Here is a 17,032-nt window from a genome sequence, read left to right as displayed (position 1 = left end):
TCTAAGATGTCCCTGATTGTAAGATGCCCTGTTATTTTATGTGCTACTAAGAAAAAGGACTACCAGTTAAACTGATATATCGATTATAAGATGCATCCCAATTTTAGAGATGACAAAATATGAAAAAATGTGCACCTTAGAACTGATGAAATATTAGATAATAATGATGATAATGAGCCTTTTCCTTAAAAAAATTAAATAGACCTTTGGTAGGGTCTATTTAAATTCTGGCTAAACCTAGCAGATTGAACGCACATTTAAGTTGCTTCTTTCTGAAGACTAATTAAGATAATAGTAACAATTTTAAAGGCATAAACCTGCAAGGATGAAGAACAGGAGGGAAGACAGTAGCAGATGAGAACTGTCAACAACTTTTACAAAGTGAATGTTTTCATTAATTGAGAAGAGTTTGGTGTTTGGTTATGGTGGAAGAATTGGTGCAAGTCATATGGAAAGTTACAAACAAAAACATGAGGCATTTAACATCAGAGAATAAATTATGCAAGAAAGAAAGTTGTAGTATGATTTGTGACTTTGTTGTGAACAGTGTTTACATGCTTACAATAATATATTGATTACAGAAATTATATGATTTAATTTTTGAGAGGTTGGAGCAAGTGGGAGTGTTTGGCTAAGAAAGCAATTCAATATTGTCTAAAATTGCTAAGTTAGAAATTATAAGTGTAAATTCAGAATTATGGAAGGAATATTGTAAGAAACTGCATAAAGTACAATTAAAAGTAGTTGCTACTGTGGATGAGGAGGCTGCTGTTTTTGTAAGGAGCTTTTTGGTAATACTTGTTATTTTTTAAAAACTATGCACATCTTTTACTTTAGTAAAAAAAATTTTTTTTGGAGATACAGGAAGGGAGAGAGATGAGAAGCATCAATTCATAGTTGTGGCACTTTAGTTATTCATTGATTGCTTCTCATATGTGCCGTGATGGAGGTCGAGGGGAGGAGGTGCTCAAGCTGAGCCATTAACCACTTGATCAAGCCAGCGACCTTGGGTTCAAGCCAGCGACCTTGGGTTCAAGCCAGCGACCTTTGGGCTCAAGCCAGCAACCTTGGGATCATGTGAATGATCCCATACTCAAGCCAGAAACCCCATGCTCAAGCTGGATGAGCCCACACTGAAGCTTGCAACCTTAGGGTTTTGAACCTGGGACTTCAGTGTCCCAGGTTGATGCTCTGTCCATTACACCACCACCAGTTAGGCAATAAAAACAATTTTAATTAAGAAAGAAAGGACTCTAGTGTGTTGAGATGTATGTTTTCCACTCCTGCTAGTCAAGCAATATAATCTTGATTAGAAATGAGAGAGGAGAGAAGAAAACATTTTTACTGCCTATATGAAAAAAGTTCATATAGAGTTATGCCCTGGGGGAATGTTCAAATATTTAAGTACTATTCCAAGTCACACAGAATTCTAGGTATTGTGGATACAAACCAAGCAAATACAGTATTTTTATTTGGTCATCAGAAGAGCCTTTTCCCATAGCTAAATAACACTTTGTTACATGGGAAATGAAATAAGATAGATCAGGCCTGATCAGATGATGATGGCTCAGTGTATAGAGCGTCGGACTGGGAGGCAGAAGACCCAGGTTTGAAACCCTGAGTTCACCTGCTGAGTACAGGCTCATCCAGCCTGAGCACGGGCTCACCAGCTGGAGCACAGGATCGCTGGCTTGAGCTTGGGATCATAGACATGACCTCATGGTCACTGGCTTGAGCCCAAGGTCCCTGGCTTGAACTCAAGGTCACGGGCTTGAGCAAGGGGTCACTCAATTTGCTGTAGCCCCTGATCAAGGCACATATGAGAAAGTAATTAATGAATAACTGAGGAGCTGCAACGAAGAACTGATGCTTCTCATCTCTCTCCTTTACTGCCTGTCGCTCTCTCTGTCACCAAAAAGAAAAAAAAAAAGAAATAGATAGATCAGTATTTGTTTATTCCCCTTTTTTATTTCTCTCCCAACTTTCCAGTAATTAGTTTAATTTGGCCTAAAGTAGTCAAGTCTTTTGGTGATCAAAAAGTGTTCAATTCTTCAGGACATTGTGTGGCCATTCTTTTTTTTTTTTTTTCCGAAGCTGGAAATGGGGAGAGACAGTCAGACAGACTCCCGCATGCTCCCGACCGGGATCCACCCGGCACGCCCACCAGGGGCAACGCTCTGCCCCTCCGGGGCATCGCTCTGTTGTGACCAGAGCCACTCTAGCGCCTGGGGCAGAGGCCAAGGAGCCATCCCCAGTGCCTGGGCCATCTTTGCTCCAATGGAGCCTCGCTGCGGGAGGGGAAGAGAGAGACAGAGAGGAAGGAGAGGGGGAGGGGTGGAGAAGCAGATGGGCGCTTCTCCTGTGTGCCCTGGCCGGGAATCGAACCTGGGATCCCTGGCATGCCAGGCCAACGCTCTACCACTGAGCCAACCGGCCAGGGCCTGTGTGGCCATTCTTACTGAGCATCTCCTCTGTGACTATGATCCTCTGTGCCGAAAGTGAGCCCTCGTTCAGATGGCTATGATAGAGGAGGAATGAGCATAATCTTTCCATTAGGTAGTCTCAGGCAGGATGTTAACATCCATGTGTGCTTCTTAGAATTTAACAGTTAATGCTCCCAATAGCAATGATAATATTGTTCATCTATACTTCACAAAACTCTTAACATCTCTTATTTCAATTTGTTGTCTATGTATGAGATGAGTATAATTCTTGTGTTACATACTGAGAGGGTTTAAGTGATTTACTCAAGTGAATATTGGTAAGTGACAGACCTAGAAGTCAAAACTAGTCTCTTAACTTCAATCCTGAACTCATTGTTATATAGCTTTTTTTTTTTTTCATTAAAAGACTATGGGGAATGAGCTTGACCAGGCAGGGGCCTAATGGGTAGAGCATCGGACTGGGACACAGAGGACCCAGGTTCAAAACCCTAAGGATGCTGGCTTCAGTGCAGACCCATCCGGCTTGAGTGCGGGTTTACCAGCTTGACCGTGGGTTGCTGGCTTGAGCATGAGATCATAGACATTGATCCCATGGTTGCTGGCTTGAGCCCAAGGTCACTGGCTTGAGCCCAAGGTCACTGGCTTGAGCAAAGGGTCACTTGCTCTGCTGAAGCCCCCCAATCAAGGCACATATGATAAATCAATCAGTGAACAACTAAGGTGCCACAATGAAGAATTGATGCTTCTCATCTTTCTCCCTTCCCGCCTTTCTGTTCCTATCTGTCTCTCTTTCTGTCTCTATCACCAAAAAAAAAGAAAAGAAAAAATAAAGACTATGGGGGATGATTTCTACCTTAAGGAAGTTGGCGGTCTTCTGATAAGAGTTCAGGGGGGCCCTGCGTGGTGCCAGCCTAGAGTTGTCCTTGCAGAAACTCACTGAGGTTAGATTCTGAATGCTCTGAAGAAATGATCCTGTTTGTACTTTTATTCTCCCAATGATCAGTTTTCCCTGCCATTAGATTAAAATGTTTTTCTTGGGGTGGAATGAAGTTGGGAAGGACATGCATATATCATTTATTTTTTATTTTATTTTATTTTTTTTTTCATTTTTCTGAAGCTGGAAACGGGGAGAGACAGTCAGACAGACTCCCACATGCGCCCGACCGGGATCCACCCGGCACGCCCACCATGGGGCGACGCTCTGCTCACCAGGGGGCGATGCTCTGCCCATCCTGGGCGTCGCCATATTGCGACCAGAGCCACTCTAGCACCTGAGGCAGAGGCCACAGAGCCATCCCCAGCGCCCGGGCCATCTTTGCTCCAATGGAGCCTTGGCTGCGGGAGGGGAAGAGAGAGACAGAGAGGAAAGCGCGGCGGAGGGGTGGAGAAGCAAATGGGTGCTTCTCCTGTGTGCCCTGGCCAGGAATCGAACCCGGGTCCTCCGCACGCTAGGCCGACGCTCTACTGCTGAGCCAACCGGCCAGGGCCGCATATATCATTTAGCTGAACCAGGAGTTATTTAGAAAAAGCCTATTATATCCAGGTACCATCATGCCTATTGCAAGTCCTATTGGGGACTTTTGTTCATGGTCTCAGATTTATCACTTTCTCTTCCAATTGCTGCCCTCTAGTTTAAGGTCTTGTTTCACTTTATGCTTAAACTATAGCAACATTGTTAGTCTCTTATTTTATTCTGTCCTTAGTTTATACTCATCTTCAAATCAATCTGTCTTTTAAAAAAATGTTTTATTGCTTATTTTCGCTCCCTACTGTCTTTACGTCTAAATTCCTGTGCTTGCTTTATAGGATCCTACCTAACCTGTTACCCTATCCCTCTAGCACAGCGGTTCTCAACCTGTGGGTCATGACCCTGGCGGGGGTCAACAGACCAAAACACAGAGGTCGCAACCCACAGGTTGAGAACTGCTGCTCTAGCATTATCTTTCATTGTCCCTTAACATGTAGCCTTTATTCAAATCAGGAAAATATGTCTGCTGAATGTATTAAAGCTCAAACCCGTTCTTGTTTCCTGACTTCAGCTGGTAGTTTCTTCTATTCAACTTATTCTTTGGTGTCCAACCAAGGCTTCCTTGGTAACTACAGTTAGCAATAACTCTCATGTTCTGACTGCATGTGTCTTGCTATTTATACCACACATTTTTGCTACTTCATTCTTACCTTTAATACAGTATTATTATTTTTAAAGATTTTATTTATTGATTTTACGGAGAGAAGGCCTTGGGGAAGGAATGAGAAGTATCAACTAATACGCTTCACTTTAGTTGTTCATTGATTGCTTGTCGTATGTGCCTTGACCAGGTGAGCCTAGGGTTTTGAATTAGCAACCTTAGCATTCCAGGTTGACGCTCTATCCACTGCACCACCACAGGCCAAGCTTAATACAGTATTATGTGCTTTTTTTTTTTTTTTTAGTGTTCTCTAATTGCTTTGCATGCATAAATTTTCCAGAATTTAAATTTCTTAATATGAGAAACCAGGTTCTTCACATGCCTTGAACAATTCTTGAGTACATACCAGATACTCTTTTTGTGCTGCTTGTTCTAGTAAATATATGCATGTGGCAGGGCATACTGGAGGTGATGATGATTCATATGGACAAGAATTATTCTGAAAATGAATCTGTCCCTTTTTTTATATGTGTGATGGAGAGAGAGAGACAGGGACAGATAGAGACAGACAGGCAGGAAGGGAGAGAGATGAGAAGCATAAATTCTTTGTTGTGGCACCTTAGTTGTTCATTGATTGTTTTCTCATATGTGCCTTGACTGGGGGGGCTACAGCAGAGTGAGTGACCCCTTGCTCAAACCAGTGACTTTGGGCTCAAGCCAGTGACCCTGGGCTTTAAGCCAGTGACCTTTGGGCTTATGCCAGCAACCATGGGGTCATGTCCATAATCCCACGCTCAAGCCAGAGATCCCGCGCTCAAGCTGGTAAGCCCTCACTCAAGCTGAATGAACCCGCACTCAAGCCAGCAACCGAGGATTTCAAACCTGGGTCCTCTGCATCCCAGTCTGATGCTCTATCCACTGTGCCACTGCCTGGTCAGGTTGTGTCTATTTTTTATCAAGAATGTACTTGATTTCCTGGCCAAGTGGCTCAGAGGATAGTGTCATCCTGGTGCACCAAGGTCGCAGGTTTTATCCCTGGTCAGGGCACTTATGAGAAGCAGTCAGTGAGTGCACAACTAAATGGAACAACTAAGTAGAACAATGAGTTGATGCTTCTCTTTCTCTCCATCCCATCCCCTCTTCCTCTTAATCTTCTTCCTTCTCTCTGTCTCAAATCAATGAAAAAATTTTTCAAAAGCAACAACAGCAAAAAAGAATGTACTTGATAATGATTTTTACATTTCTTTCTTCTCTTTGTTTTGGTGCAGGCTGTCGATGATGTGAAAAGAGGTTACATCAAAGCAGAGGAAAAGTCCTACCAATTACAGAAGCTATATGAACAAAGGAAAATGGTCATGGTACGTTTATGTCCCCATACACTTTTTAGAAAATTTGCCTTTTGCTCTGTTAAACCTGTTGTTTCAGCCATTTTTGAAAGATGTTGCAACCTGGTCAGTGGTTTAACTAACTTTTAAAAAAAGAGAATATAGACCTTGATGTAAAGTTCATTGTGTTTCTTCATTTAGCACACAAAGGGCTTATTTTGCTTTATGTAAGTATATAACTTTATTATTAATAATAACCAACTGAAGTTTTTTTGATAGAAAAAGTTCTAAAACGAAGGATGTGAAAAACACTTAATATGATAAAGATAAGATTTTGTCAGAATTGATACTAGATTTTTTACATTAGGAATTATTTTAGCATGACCAGGCTGTGGTGCAGTGGATAGAGCATCTGCCTGGGATGCAGAGGACCCAGGTTCGAAACCCCAAGGTCACTGCCTTGAGTACTGGCTCATTTGGCTTGAGCAGGGTTCACCAGCTTGAGTGAGGGGTTGCCAGCTTGAAGCCCAAGGTTGCTGGCTTGAGCAAGGGGTCACTGGCTGGGCTGAAACACCCCAGTCAAGGCAATACAAGAAAGCAATCAATGAACAACTAAGGTACTGCAATGAAGAATCGATGCTTCTCATCTCTCTCCTTTCCTGTCTGTCTGTCCCTCTCCCCCCTCTCTCTCTCTCTCTCTCTCTTAAAAAAGAAAAGAAATTATTTAGTAATGATTTAGCCCGTTGCAAAATTTGTTTATACAGCTTTGATCTCTGCAGTTGCTTAAACATTTATGCTCAATAGTGTTTTTGATTACTATATCCTAGAGCTGTACTGTTCAATTCTGTGGCTGCTAGCCTCATGTGGCTATTTAATTTTAAATTTATTTAAATTAAATAAAGTTTAAAATTTAGTTCTTCAGATGCATTAGCCAAATTTCAAGTGTTTAGTAGTCACATGTGGCTAGCAGCTACCGTATTGGATAGCTCAGAAATAGAACATATTCATCATCACAAAAAGTTGCGTTGGAGAGGGCTACCTAGAATATTCCTTAAATGTTTTTGGGTTGTTTTTTTTTTTTGACAGAGACAGGGAGAGAGTCAGAGAGAGGTACAGATAGGGACAGACAGATAGGAAGGGAGAGAGATGAGAAGCATCAATTCTTCATTGTATCTCCTTAGTGTTCACTGATTGCTTTCTCATATATGCCTTTACCAGGGGCGTACAGCAGAGTGAGTGACCCCTTGCTCAAACCAGTGACCTTTGGGCTCAAACTAGTGACAATGGGGTCACATCTATGATCCCACACTCAAGCTAGTGAGCCTCTGCTCAACCTGATAACCTTGGGGCTTTGAACCTGGGTTCTCTGCGTCCCAATCCAATGCTCTATCCACTGCGCCACTGCCTAGTCAGGCCCTAAATGTTTTAAAATTAGTTTCCAATTTGTATCTTCCATAAATACAAGCATGGAGATTGTCAAAAATAAAAATTATAATGAACACCTGCAAAATTTCCACTTGTAGAATTTTAAAATTTCTTTCTTACAAATTCACATATAGTTGAAATTTTTTCAATTATAACTTTTATTTCTTTTTAAAAATTTTTTTATTTTTATTTATTGATTTTAGAGAGAGGAGAGAGAGAGAGAGAGGAGGAGCAGGAAGCATCAACTCATAGTAGTTGCTTCTCGTATGTACCTTGACCAGGCCAGGCTGAGGTTTCCAAAGAGCAACCTCAGCATTCCAGGTCACTGCTTTATCCACTATGCCACCAGCACAAATGATAATTTTTCATGATTTCATACAAGGTGATGATTGTATTGGTAATGATTCTTATAAATCACTTAAATTTCTTTGTACCTTTTGTATAATTGAGCGAGTGTTGGAAATTGATTGGGTTGAAATAAGAATACACAAATCAGCCATTGAACTTAGCCCTTAATCTTACGTCTAGCTGGGATATTTTATCACTTATATGAGGAAAAGTGAATTGCCAGCCTTGGCCAGTGGCTCAGTGGATAGAGTATAGCCTTGGTATATGGACGTCCTGGGTTCAATTCCTGGTCAGGGCACAGAGGAGGAGTAACCATCTGCTTCTCTACCCCTCCTTTTCTTCCTCTCTCCCTCTTCCCTCCTGCAGCCAGTAGCTCAGTTGGTTCAAGCATAGCCCCAGGCACTGAGGATAGCTGGGTTGGTCAGCATGTCAGCCTCAGGCACTAAAAATAACTTGGTACTCAAGCATTGGTCCTAGACAGGGTTGCCAGGTGGATTCTGGTCAGGGCGCATGCAGTAGTCTGTCCCACTATCTCCCCTCTCGCTTAAAATTTTTTTAAAAAGTAAGTTGCCAAAATCAGAGAACCATCTATGAATGTTCAACATAGCAATAGGCTGAAAGAGGCAACAAAAATTATTTTAAATACTATTAAGTCTATTAATTTGCAGAATTTTGTTTAGGGGGCCTTTGCCGAGTAGCTCAGTTGGTTAGAATATCCCAATAAGCCAAGGTTGAGGGTTTCATCCCCAGTCAGGGCACATCGATGAATGCATAAATAAGTGGAACAACAAATTCTCTCTCTCTCTCTCTCTCTCTCCCTCTCTCCCCCTTCTTCTCTCTCTAAAATCAATAATAAAAAGAATTTTGTTTAAGGGAATTTTACTATATGGAAAACAGGATTTTAAAACTCAACAACTGCCTGACCAGGTGGTGGCGCAGTGGATAGAGTGTCGGGCTGTGATGTGGAGGACCCAGGTTTGAAACCCGGAGGTTGCCGACTTGAGCACGGGCTTGTCCAGCTTGAGCGTGGGGTCGCTGGCTTGAGCAAGGGGTCACTCATTCTGCTGTAGCCCCTAGTCAAGGAATTTATGAGAAAGCAGTCAGTGGAGAACTAAGGAGCTGCAACAAAGAAATGATGCTTCTCATCTCTCTCCTTTCCTGTTCATCTTTGTGTCCCTATTTGTCCCTCTTTCTGATCTCTGTCAAAAAAAAAAAAAAAAAAAAAGGAAAGAAAACCGAAAAACTCAACAACCTGTTTTTTAAGATAATGTCATTGTCTTTTATATATATATATTAATGCATTATTCTGACTTAACATCTCTTTTGGTGAAAAGGGACTGAATACTGAAGGACCATCAACCTCTGCAATAGCTCTTTGCCTTTTCCAAAGCTAACAGAATCAGTGTAATTTCATAAGAGCCTCTGATAATACCAGTATGGAATACATAATTGTTTCTTTTGCACATGTCATATTCCAAACCCACTATCTTCCATTTATGCATTTAATCAAAAATATTTTTTGAGCACCGAATGTGTGCCAAGTACAGTACTAGGTGTTGAATAAGTAAATAGGTGTGAGTTGTTCTGACGCAAAATATAGACAATCTGAACTTAAGAAGCATGGTAATTTATTATGAGGTCATTTTCAAACTCAAGTTTATATCTTGTAATCATCCTATTAATAACTTGAGTATACTTGGTACATTGATGTGTTTTTCCTATGGGTCATTAGAGTTGAGTATAGAATATGCTTAAATATTTATGGAGTTTTATTGTCTTAAAAACCTACTGCCAGCATAGAAGTGTGTACTAGCCCCATAATACTGCACTCAGGTTTTGTGGGGTTTTTTTTAATTCCACCAAAGTTTGAATTTTATTAAAGTATTCAAGTATTAGTGTTAGAAGATATTCCTTAGTCAATGGTCATAATTAGTACATTGAAACTTCCAACTGAGATGGACCCTTCAGAGCCCATAGATCTTGATACCATTATCTGTAGCAACTTAGTATGCTCGATAGGTGTACGATTAGGTCATAGCACTACGAATAGTTTACATATCACTGTGAGGACTTCAACAGTTAACAGACTTCTCAGTTCTAGTTTCTTTTCTATAAAATGGGATGTTCAGGTTGTCAGTGTGCAAGTAAAATTTTAAGAAAATACTCTAGTTCTTGATAGATAAACAAGTTTTGTATAAGTTTCCTTGTTCTCCAAATACAGAGGACAGCTCATATCTTTACCGTAGCTTGTAAGATCTAGTGTGATCAAATATATTTCTGTTTTATACTTACAAAGATTGAATCTCAAATTTCAATGGTTGAGAATTTAATGTACAAGACATATTTTGTCTTTTCTTTTTTCTTTTTCTTTTTTACTCTCACACAAACAGCAGACATTTGGAACTTAAGTTTTTATTTTGGAGTGGTCTGATTTTGCCATTGCTGAACTGACAATTTCTGCTTGTGTTTCTCAACAAGATTTTTAGTGATTTTACAAAAGGCAGTAAATGTGAAAGTCAGTGTTTATCAAAGTGTGGTCCCCAGGTCTATCGCATGAGACTCATTTGTGCTACCTGCTAGCAAGGCAGGTGAGGTCTGGATCCCATCTCACATTGACTTACCAGAATTTCTGTAGGTAGGATCTAGGAATTTCTGTAAAGATTTTTACAGAAGTGCGCCCAAGTGATTCTGAAACTTAAGTTGCTTCAGAATCGCTGCTCCTGGGGTTTGAGAGAGTTGGCTCCCAAGGTTCCTCTCAAGCCCTTATTTCAATTTTAGATCTGGTTTGACCCTTGGCAGGTTGTTTGGGAGAACAGAGTTCTCCAGAATGGACCTCAGCCCACTCACCCAGGTGTTCTGCTCTGTTAAGTACTGAGTCTCTGTTTAATGTGTCCTATTTCTATATTTACTTATCTTGCTAAATATTGAACATTCACAAAATTTCCCATGCTAAATTTTTTCTTTCTCTGGTCTCCTGTGGACCATCACCTAAGTGGTATGTGAATCAAGGAAGGTAATTTAGGGTACATGTATAATATGGAAGGAGAATGGACAGGATAATTTTGTGTTTTAAATATGTAGCTATACCCTTATGTTATTTGGTTTGGAAACAAAAATTCACTTTCCTTTTGGAAATCTTGGGTGTATATAAAACTTTAAATGATTCTTCTCCCTTTATGCTTTATGCAAATCCAAGAATGTAGAGATTGCTACTTAAAGCTAAGAAGTACTACCTGACCTGAGAATCTCTGCAAACCTTAAGTTTCTTCAATGAAACTTTACCTCTGTCTTCTCACCAGGGCCACAGGTGCCCTTATTTCTTTTTTTAATTTTATTTACAATATTAACTTTAACAGGCTGACATTGATCAATAAGGGTACATAAGTTTCAGGTGAACATTTCTATAGTTTTTGAACTGTTGATTATATTGTATAGCCCTCACCCAAAGTCAAATCTTTTTCCATCACCTTATATTTGTCCCTCTTTACACCTTTTGCCTCACCCCAACCCCTCCCCATTCTCCCATGTTCCCTTCCCCCTCCCCCACATTCCCTTCCCTCTGGTAACCACTTTCCCTTTATCTATGTCCATAAGTCTCAGTTTTATATCCCACCTATGTGTGAAATCATACAGTTCTTAGCTTTTTCTGATTTACTTATTTCACTCAGTATAATGTTCTCAAGGTCCATCCATGTTTCGTAAATGTCACTAGGTCATCATTTCTTATGGCTGAGTAGTATTCCAGCGTATATATGTACCACATCTTCTTTATCCAATCCTTTATTGAGGGATACTTCGTTTGTTTCCTTGTCTTGGCCTCTGTGAATAATGCTGCAATGAACATGGTGGTGCATGTGTCTTTATGTACCAGTGTTTTTGAGTTTTGGGAGTAGAAACCCAGTAGACGGATTGCTGGGTTATATGGTCTTAGTTTTTTGAGGAACCACCACACTTTCTTCCATAATGGTTGTACTAATTTGCATTCCCACCAACAGTGAATGAGGGTTCCTTTTTCTCCACAGCCTCTTCAACACTTATTACCTGTCTTGTTGATAACAGCTAGCCTAACAGTGAGGTGGTATCTCATTGTATTTTTTATTTGCATTTCTCTAATAGCTAGTGAAGATGAGCATCTTTTTATATATCTATTGGCCATTTGTATTTTTTCTTGGGAGAAGCATCTGTTCATGTCCTCTTCCCGTTTTTTTATTGGATTGTTTCTTGTTGAGTTTTGTGAGTTCTTGGTATATTTTGGATATTAGGCCCTTATCTGAGCTGTTTGAAAATATCATCTCCCATTTAGTTGGCTGTCTGTTTTGCTGTCAGTTTCTTTTGCTGTGCAAAAGCTTCTTAGTCTGATGTAGTCCCATTCATTTATCTTTGCCTTCACTTCCGTTGCCTTTGGAGTCAAATTCATAAAATGTTCTTTATGGCCAAGGTCCATGAGTTTAGTACCTATGTTTTTTTCTATATAATTTATTGTTTCAGATCTTATATTTAGGTCTTTGATCCATTTTTTTTTAAATATTTATTCGTTTATTTATTTGAGAAAGGCAGGGGCAGAGAGAGAGACAGGAACATTGAGCTGCTCCTGCATGTGCCCTGACCTGGAATTGAACCGGCAACCTCCGTGCTCCGGGATGATGCTCCAACCGACTGAGCTAGGTGGCCAGGGCCTTTGATCCATTTTGAATTAATTTTTGTACAAGGAGACAAATTGTAGTCAAGTTTCATTCTTTTGCATGTGGCTTTCCAGTTTTCCCAGCACCATTTATTGAAGAGGCTTTCTTTTCTTCATTGTGTGTTTTTGGCTCCTTTATCAAAGATGATTTGACCATACATATGTGATTTTATTTCTGGGCTCTCTATTCTGTTCCATTGGTCTGAGTGTCTATTTTTCTACCAATACCATACTGTTTTGATTATCATGGCTCTGTAGTATAATTTGAAGCCAGGTATTGTAATGCCCCCAGCTTTGTTTTTTTTTCCTTAGGATTACTTTGGCTATTTGGGGTTTTTAATAGTTCCATATAAACCTGATGATTTTTTGTTCCATTTCTTTAAAAAATGGCATTGGAATTTTGATGGGAACTGCATTAAATTTGTATATTGCTTTGGGTAATATGGTCATTTAAACTATATTTATTCTTCCTATCCAAGAACAAGGAATATTTTTCCATTTCATTGTGTCTTTTTCGATTTCCTTTAACAATGCTTTATACTTTTCATTATATAGGTCCTTCACATTCTTTATGTTTATTCCTAGGTATTTTTTTGTTGTTGCAACCGTAAAAGGGATTATTCTTTTGAGTTCATTTTCTGAAGTTTCATTGTTGGCATGTAAGAAAGCAATAGACTTCTGTATATTAATTTTGTATCCTGTGACCTTACTGTATTGGTTTATTGTTTCTAATAGTCTTTCTGTGGAGTCTTTGGGGTTTTCTGTGTACAGGATTATATCATCTGCATAAAGTAAAACCTTTACTTCTTCTTTCCCAATATGAATGCCTTTTATTTCTTTCTCTTGTCTGATTGCTCTGGCTAGAACTTCCAGCACTACATTGAGTATGAGTGGAGAGATTGGGCAGACTTGTCTTGTTCCTGATTTTAGAGGAAAAGTTTTCAGATTTTTGCCATTTAATATGATGTTAGCTGATGGTTTGTCATACATGGCCTTTATTATGTTGAGGTATTTTCCTTCTATACCCATTTTGTTGAGTGTTTTGAACATAAAATGATGTTGTACTTTATGGAATGACTTTTCTGCATCTAGTGATAAGATCATGTGGTTTTGTTCTTTGTTTTGTTGATATGGTATATTACATTAATTGTTTTATATATGTTGAACCATCCTTGTGATTCAGGGATGAATCCCACTTGATCATGGTGAATTATTTTTTTAATGTGTTGTTGTATTCGATTTGCTAGTATTTTGTTTATTTTTGCATCTGTATTCATTAAAGATATTGGTCTATAGTTTTCTTTTTATGTGTTGTCCTTGCCAGGTTTTGGTATAAGGGTTATATTGGCCTCATAAAATGTGTTTGGAAGTATTGCTGCTGCTTCAATTTTTTGGAAGACGTTGAGTAGAATAGGAACCAAATCTTCTTTGATTGTTTGATAGTATTCACTACTATAGCCGTCTGGCCTTGGACTTTATTTTTTGGGAGGTTTTTGATAGTTGTTTCTATTTCCTCCCTGCTTATGGGTCTGTTCTACTTCTTCATGACTCAGTCTAGGAAGATTGTATTATTCTAGGAATTTATCCATTTCTTCTAGATTGTTAAATTTGGTGGCATAAAGGTTTTCATAGTATTCTATAATTTTTTGTATATCTATGATATCTCTGGTAATTTCTTCTTTCATTTTGGATTTTGTTTATATGAGTCCTTTCTCTTTTTTCCCTAGGGAGTCTTGCAAAGGGTTTGTCAATTTTGTTGATCTTTTCAAAGAAACAGCTCCTTGTTTTGTTGATTTTTTTTCTATACTTTTTCTGTTCTCTATTTCATTTCTTCTCTGATTTTTATTATCTTTTATCTTCTGCTGGTTTTGGGTTGCCTTTGTTCTTTTTCTAGTTCCTTAAGATATGATGTTAAGTTGTTTGCTTGATTGTTCGTATAAGCCTGTAGTGATATGAGTTTCCCTCTTATTACTGCTTTTGCCTGCATCCCAGAGATTCTGATAGGTTGTGTTGTCATTTTTGTTTGTAAATATATTTTTTTCTCAATTTATTGTGTTTACATAGATTCTGTTGTCCCCCCGAATGTATCCCCGTTCTCCCAGGTTCCCCTCATCATCCCCGTTGCCAGCCTCCCCGCAGCACCATCCCTCCTTTCCTCCAGAATTGGCTTTTCTGCTCTAACACTGTGTTATATGTATATAATTTTACCAATCTCTTTCCCTTCCCTGATCTCATCCTATCATCTCTTTTCCCTCTGTCAGCTTTCCCTCTGAACCCTTTAATCCCACCTCTGTCTTCATTTTGCTCTGTCTCTATTTTGTTCTTCAGTTCATATTGTTCATTGGATTCCTCAGATGAGTGAAGTCATATGATATTTTTCTTCTTCTGTCTGGCTTATTTCACCCAGCATAACAGATTCCGGGTCCATTCATGTTGTCACAAAAGGTGAGATTTCCTTCTTTTTCGTGGCTCCATAACATTCCATTGTGTATATGTACCACTGCTTTTTTCTTTCTTTCTTTTGTATTTTTCTGAAGCTGGAAACAGGGAGGCAGTCAGACAGACTCTCGCATGCGCCCGACCGGGATCCACCCTGCACACCCACCAGGGGGCGATGCTCTGCCCATCTGGGGCGTCGCTCTGTTGCAACCAGAGCCACTCTAGCGCCTGAGGCAGAGGCCATAGAGCCACCCCCAGCGCCCAGGCCAACTTTGCTCCAATGGAACCCTGGCTGTGAGAGGGGAACAGAGAGACAGTGAGGAAGGAGAGGGGGAGGGGTGGAGAAGCAGATGAGCGCTTCTCCTGTGTGCCCTGGCCGGGAATTGAACTGGGACTCCTGCACGCCAGGCTGACGCTCTACCACTGAGCCAACCAGCCAGGGCTACCACTGCTTTTTTTAATCCACTCATTCACTGACGGACACTTGGGCTGTTTCCAGATCTTGGTTATTGTAAACAATGCTGCAATAAACATAGCAGTGCATGTCTTCTTTTGAATCATTGATGTGGTGTTCTTGGGATATATTCCTAAAAGTGTAATGGCTGGGTCAAAAGGCAGTTCCATTTTTAATTTTTTGAGGAATCTCCATACTCTTTTCCACAATGGCTGCACCAGTCTGCATTCCCTCCATCAATGCAGGAGGGTTCCCATTTCTCCACATCATTGCCAGCACTTACTATGTGTTGTTTTGTTAAAGAGCACCATTCTGACTGGTGTGAGGTGGTGTCTCATTCTGATTTTAATTTGCTTTTCTCTAATGATTAGTAATGTTGAGCATTTTTTCATCTGCCTATTGGCCATCTTTATGTCCTCTTTGGAGAAATGTCTATTTATTCCTTTTGCCCATTTTTTGATTGGATTGTTTATCTTCCTGGTGTTGAGTTTTACAAGTTCTTTATAAATTTTGGTTATTAACCCCTTATTCAGATGTATTGTCAAATATGTTCTCCCATTGTGTGGTTTGTCTTTTTATTGTGTTCATATTGTCTTTAGCTATGCAAAAGCTTTTTATTTTGATATGGTCCCATTTGTTTATCCTGTCCTTTATTTCACTTGCCTGTGGAGATAAATCAGTAAATATTGATATATTGCTGCGAGAGATGTCGAAGAGCTTACTGCCTATGTTTCTTCTAAGGTGCTTATGGTTTTACGACTTACATTTAACTCTTTTATCCATTTTGAGTTTATTTTTGTGAATGGTGTAAGTTGGTGGTCTAGTTTCATTTTTTTGCAGGTAGCTGTCCAATTTTCCCAACACCATTTGTTAAAGAGAGGTCTTTACTCCATTGTATGCTCTTACCTTTTTTGTCAAATATCAATTGTCCATAAAGGTGTGCATTTATTTCTGGGTTCGCTATTCTGTTCCATTGATCTGTATGCCTGTTTTTATGTCAGTACCAAGCTGTTTTGAGTACAATGGCCTTGTAGTATAATTTGATATCAGGAACTCTGACACCACCCACTTTATTCTTCTTTTTCAGGATTGCTGAGGCTATTCCTGTTCTTTTTTGGTTCCATATGAATTTTTGGAATATTTGTTTTATATCTTTGAAGTATGTCATTGTTATTTTAATAGGAATTGCATTGAATTTATAAATTGCTTTGGGTAATATAGACATTTTAATGATGTTTATTCTTCCTATCCATGAACACGGTATATGCTTCCACTTGTTTTTATCTTTCTTGATTTCTTTTATCAATGTTTTATAATTTTCTGAGTACAAGTCTTTAACCTCCTTCATTAAATTTACTCCTACGTACTTTACTTTTTTTGTTGTAGTAGTGAAGGGGATTTTTTTTGGGGGGGGAGCAGTATCGCTTTATTTATTTTTTTATTTAAATTATTTTATTTTTTTAATGGGGTGACATCAATAAATCAGGATACATATATTTAAAGATAACAAGTCCGGGTTATCTTGTCGTTCATATTATGTTGCATACCCATCACCCAAAGTTAGATTGTCCTCTGTCACCTTCTATCTAATTTTCTTTGTGCCCCTCCCCCTCCCCCTTTCCCTCTCTCTTTCCCCCCTCCCTCCATAACCACCACACTCTTATCAATGTCTCTTAGTTTTACTTTTTTTTTTTTTTTGTATTTTTCTGAAGCTGGAAACAGGGAGAGACAGTCAGACAGACTCCCGCATGCGCCCGACCGGGATCCACCCGGCACGCCCACCAGGG

General features: G+C 39.5%; 1 protein-coding gene across 1 annotated transcript in view; it reads left to right on the top strand.

Annotated features, from left to right (window-relative positions):
* Positions 1 to 17,032, top strand: part of SNX27 (sorting nexin 27) — a 120,364-nt gene that overhangs the window by 84,303 nt on the left and 19,029 nt on the right. Inside the window, exon 8 of the mRNA XM_066262131.1 lies at positions 5,842 to 5,931. Within this exon, the coding sequence (XP_066118228.1) occupies positions 5,842 to 5,931 (90 nt within the window). The remainder of the gene's footprint in view (positions 1 to 5,841; positions 5,932 to 17,032) is intronic.

This window comes from Saccopteryx bilineata, chromosome 2, assembly GCF_036850765.1.
Source record: "Saccopteryx bilineata isolate mSacBil1 chromosome 2, mSacBil1_pri_phased_curated, whole genome shotgun sequence".
NCBI classification, from domain to species: Eukaryota; Metazoa; Chordata; class Mammalia; order Chiroptera; family Emballonuridae; genus Saccopteryx; species Saccopteryx bilineata.
This window is presented reverse-complemented; position numbering and strand designations above follow the sequence as displayed.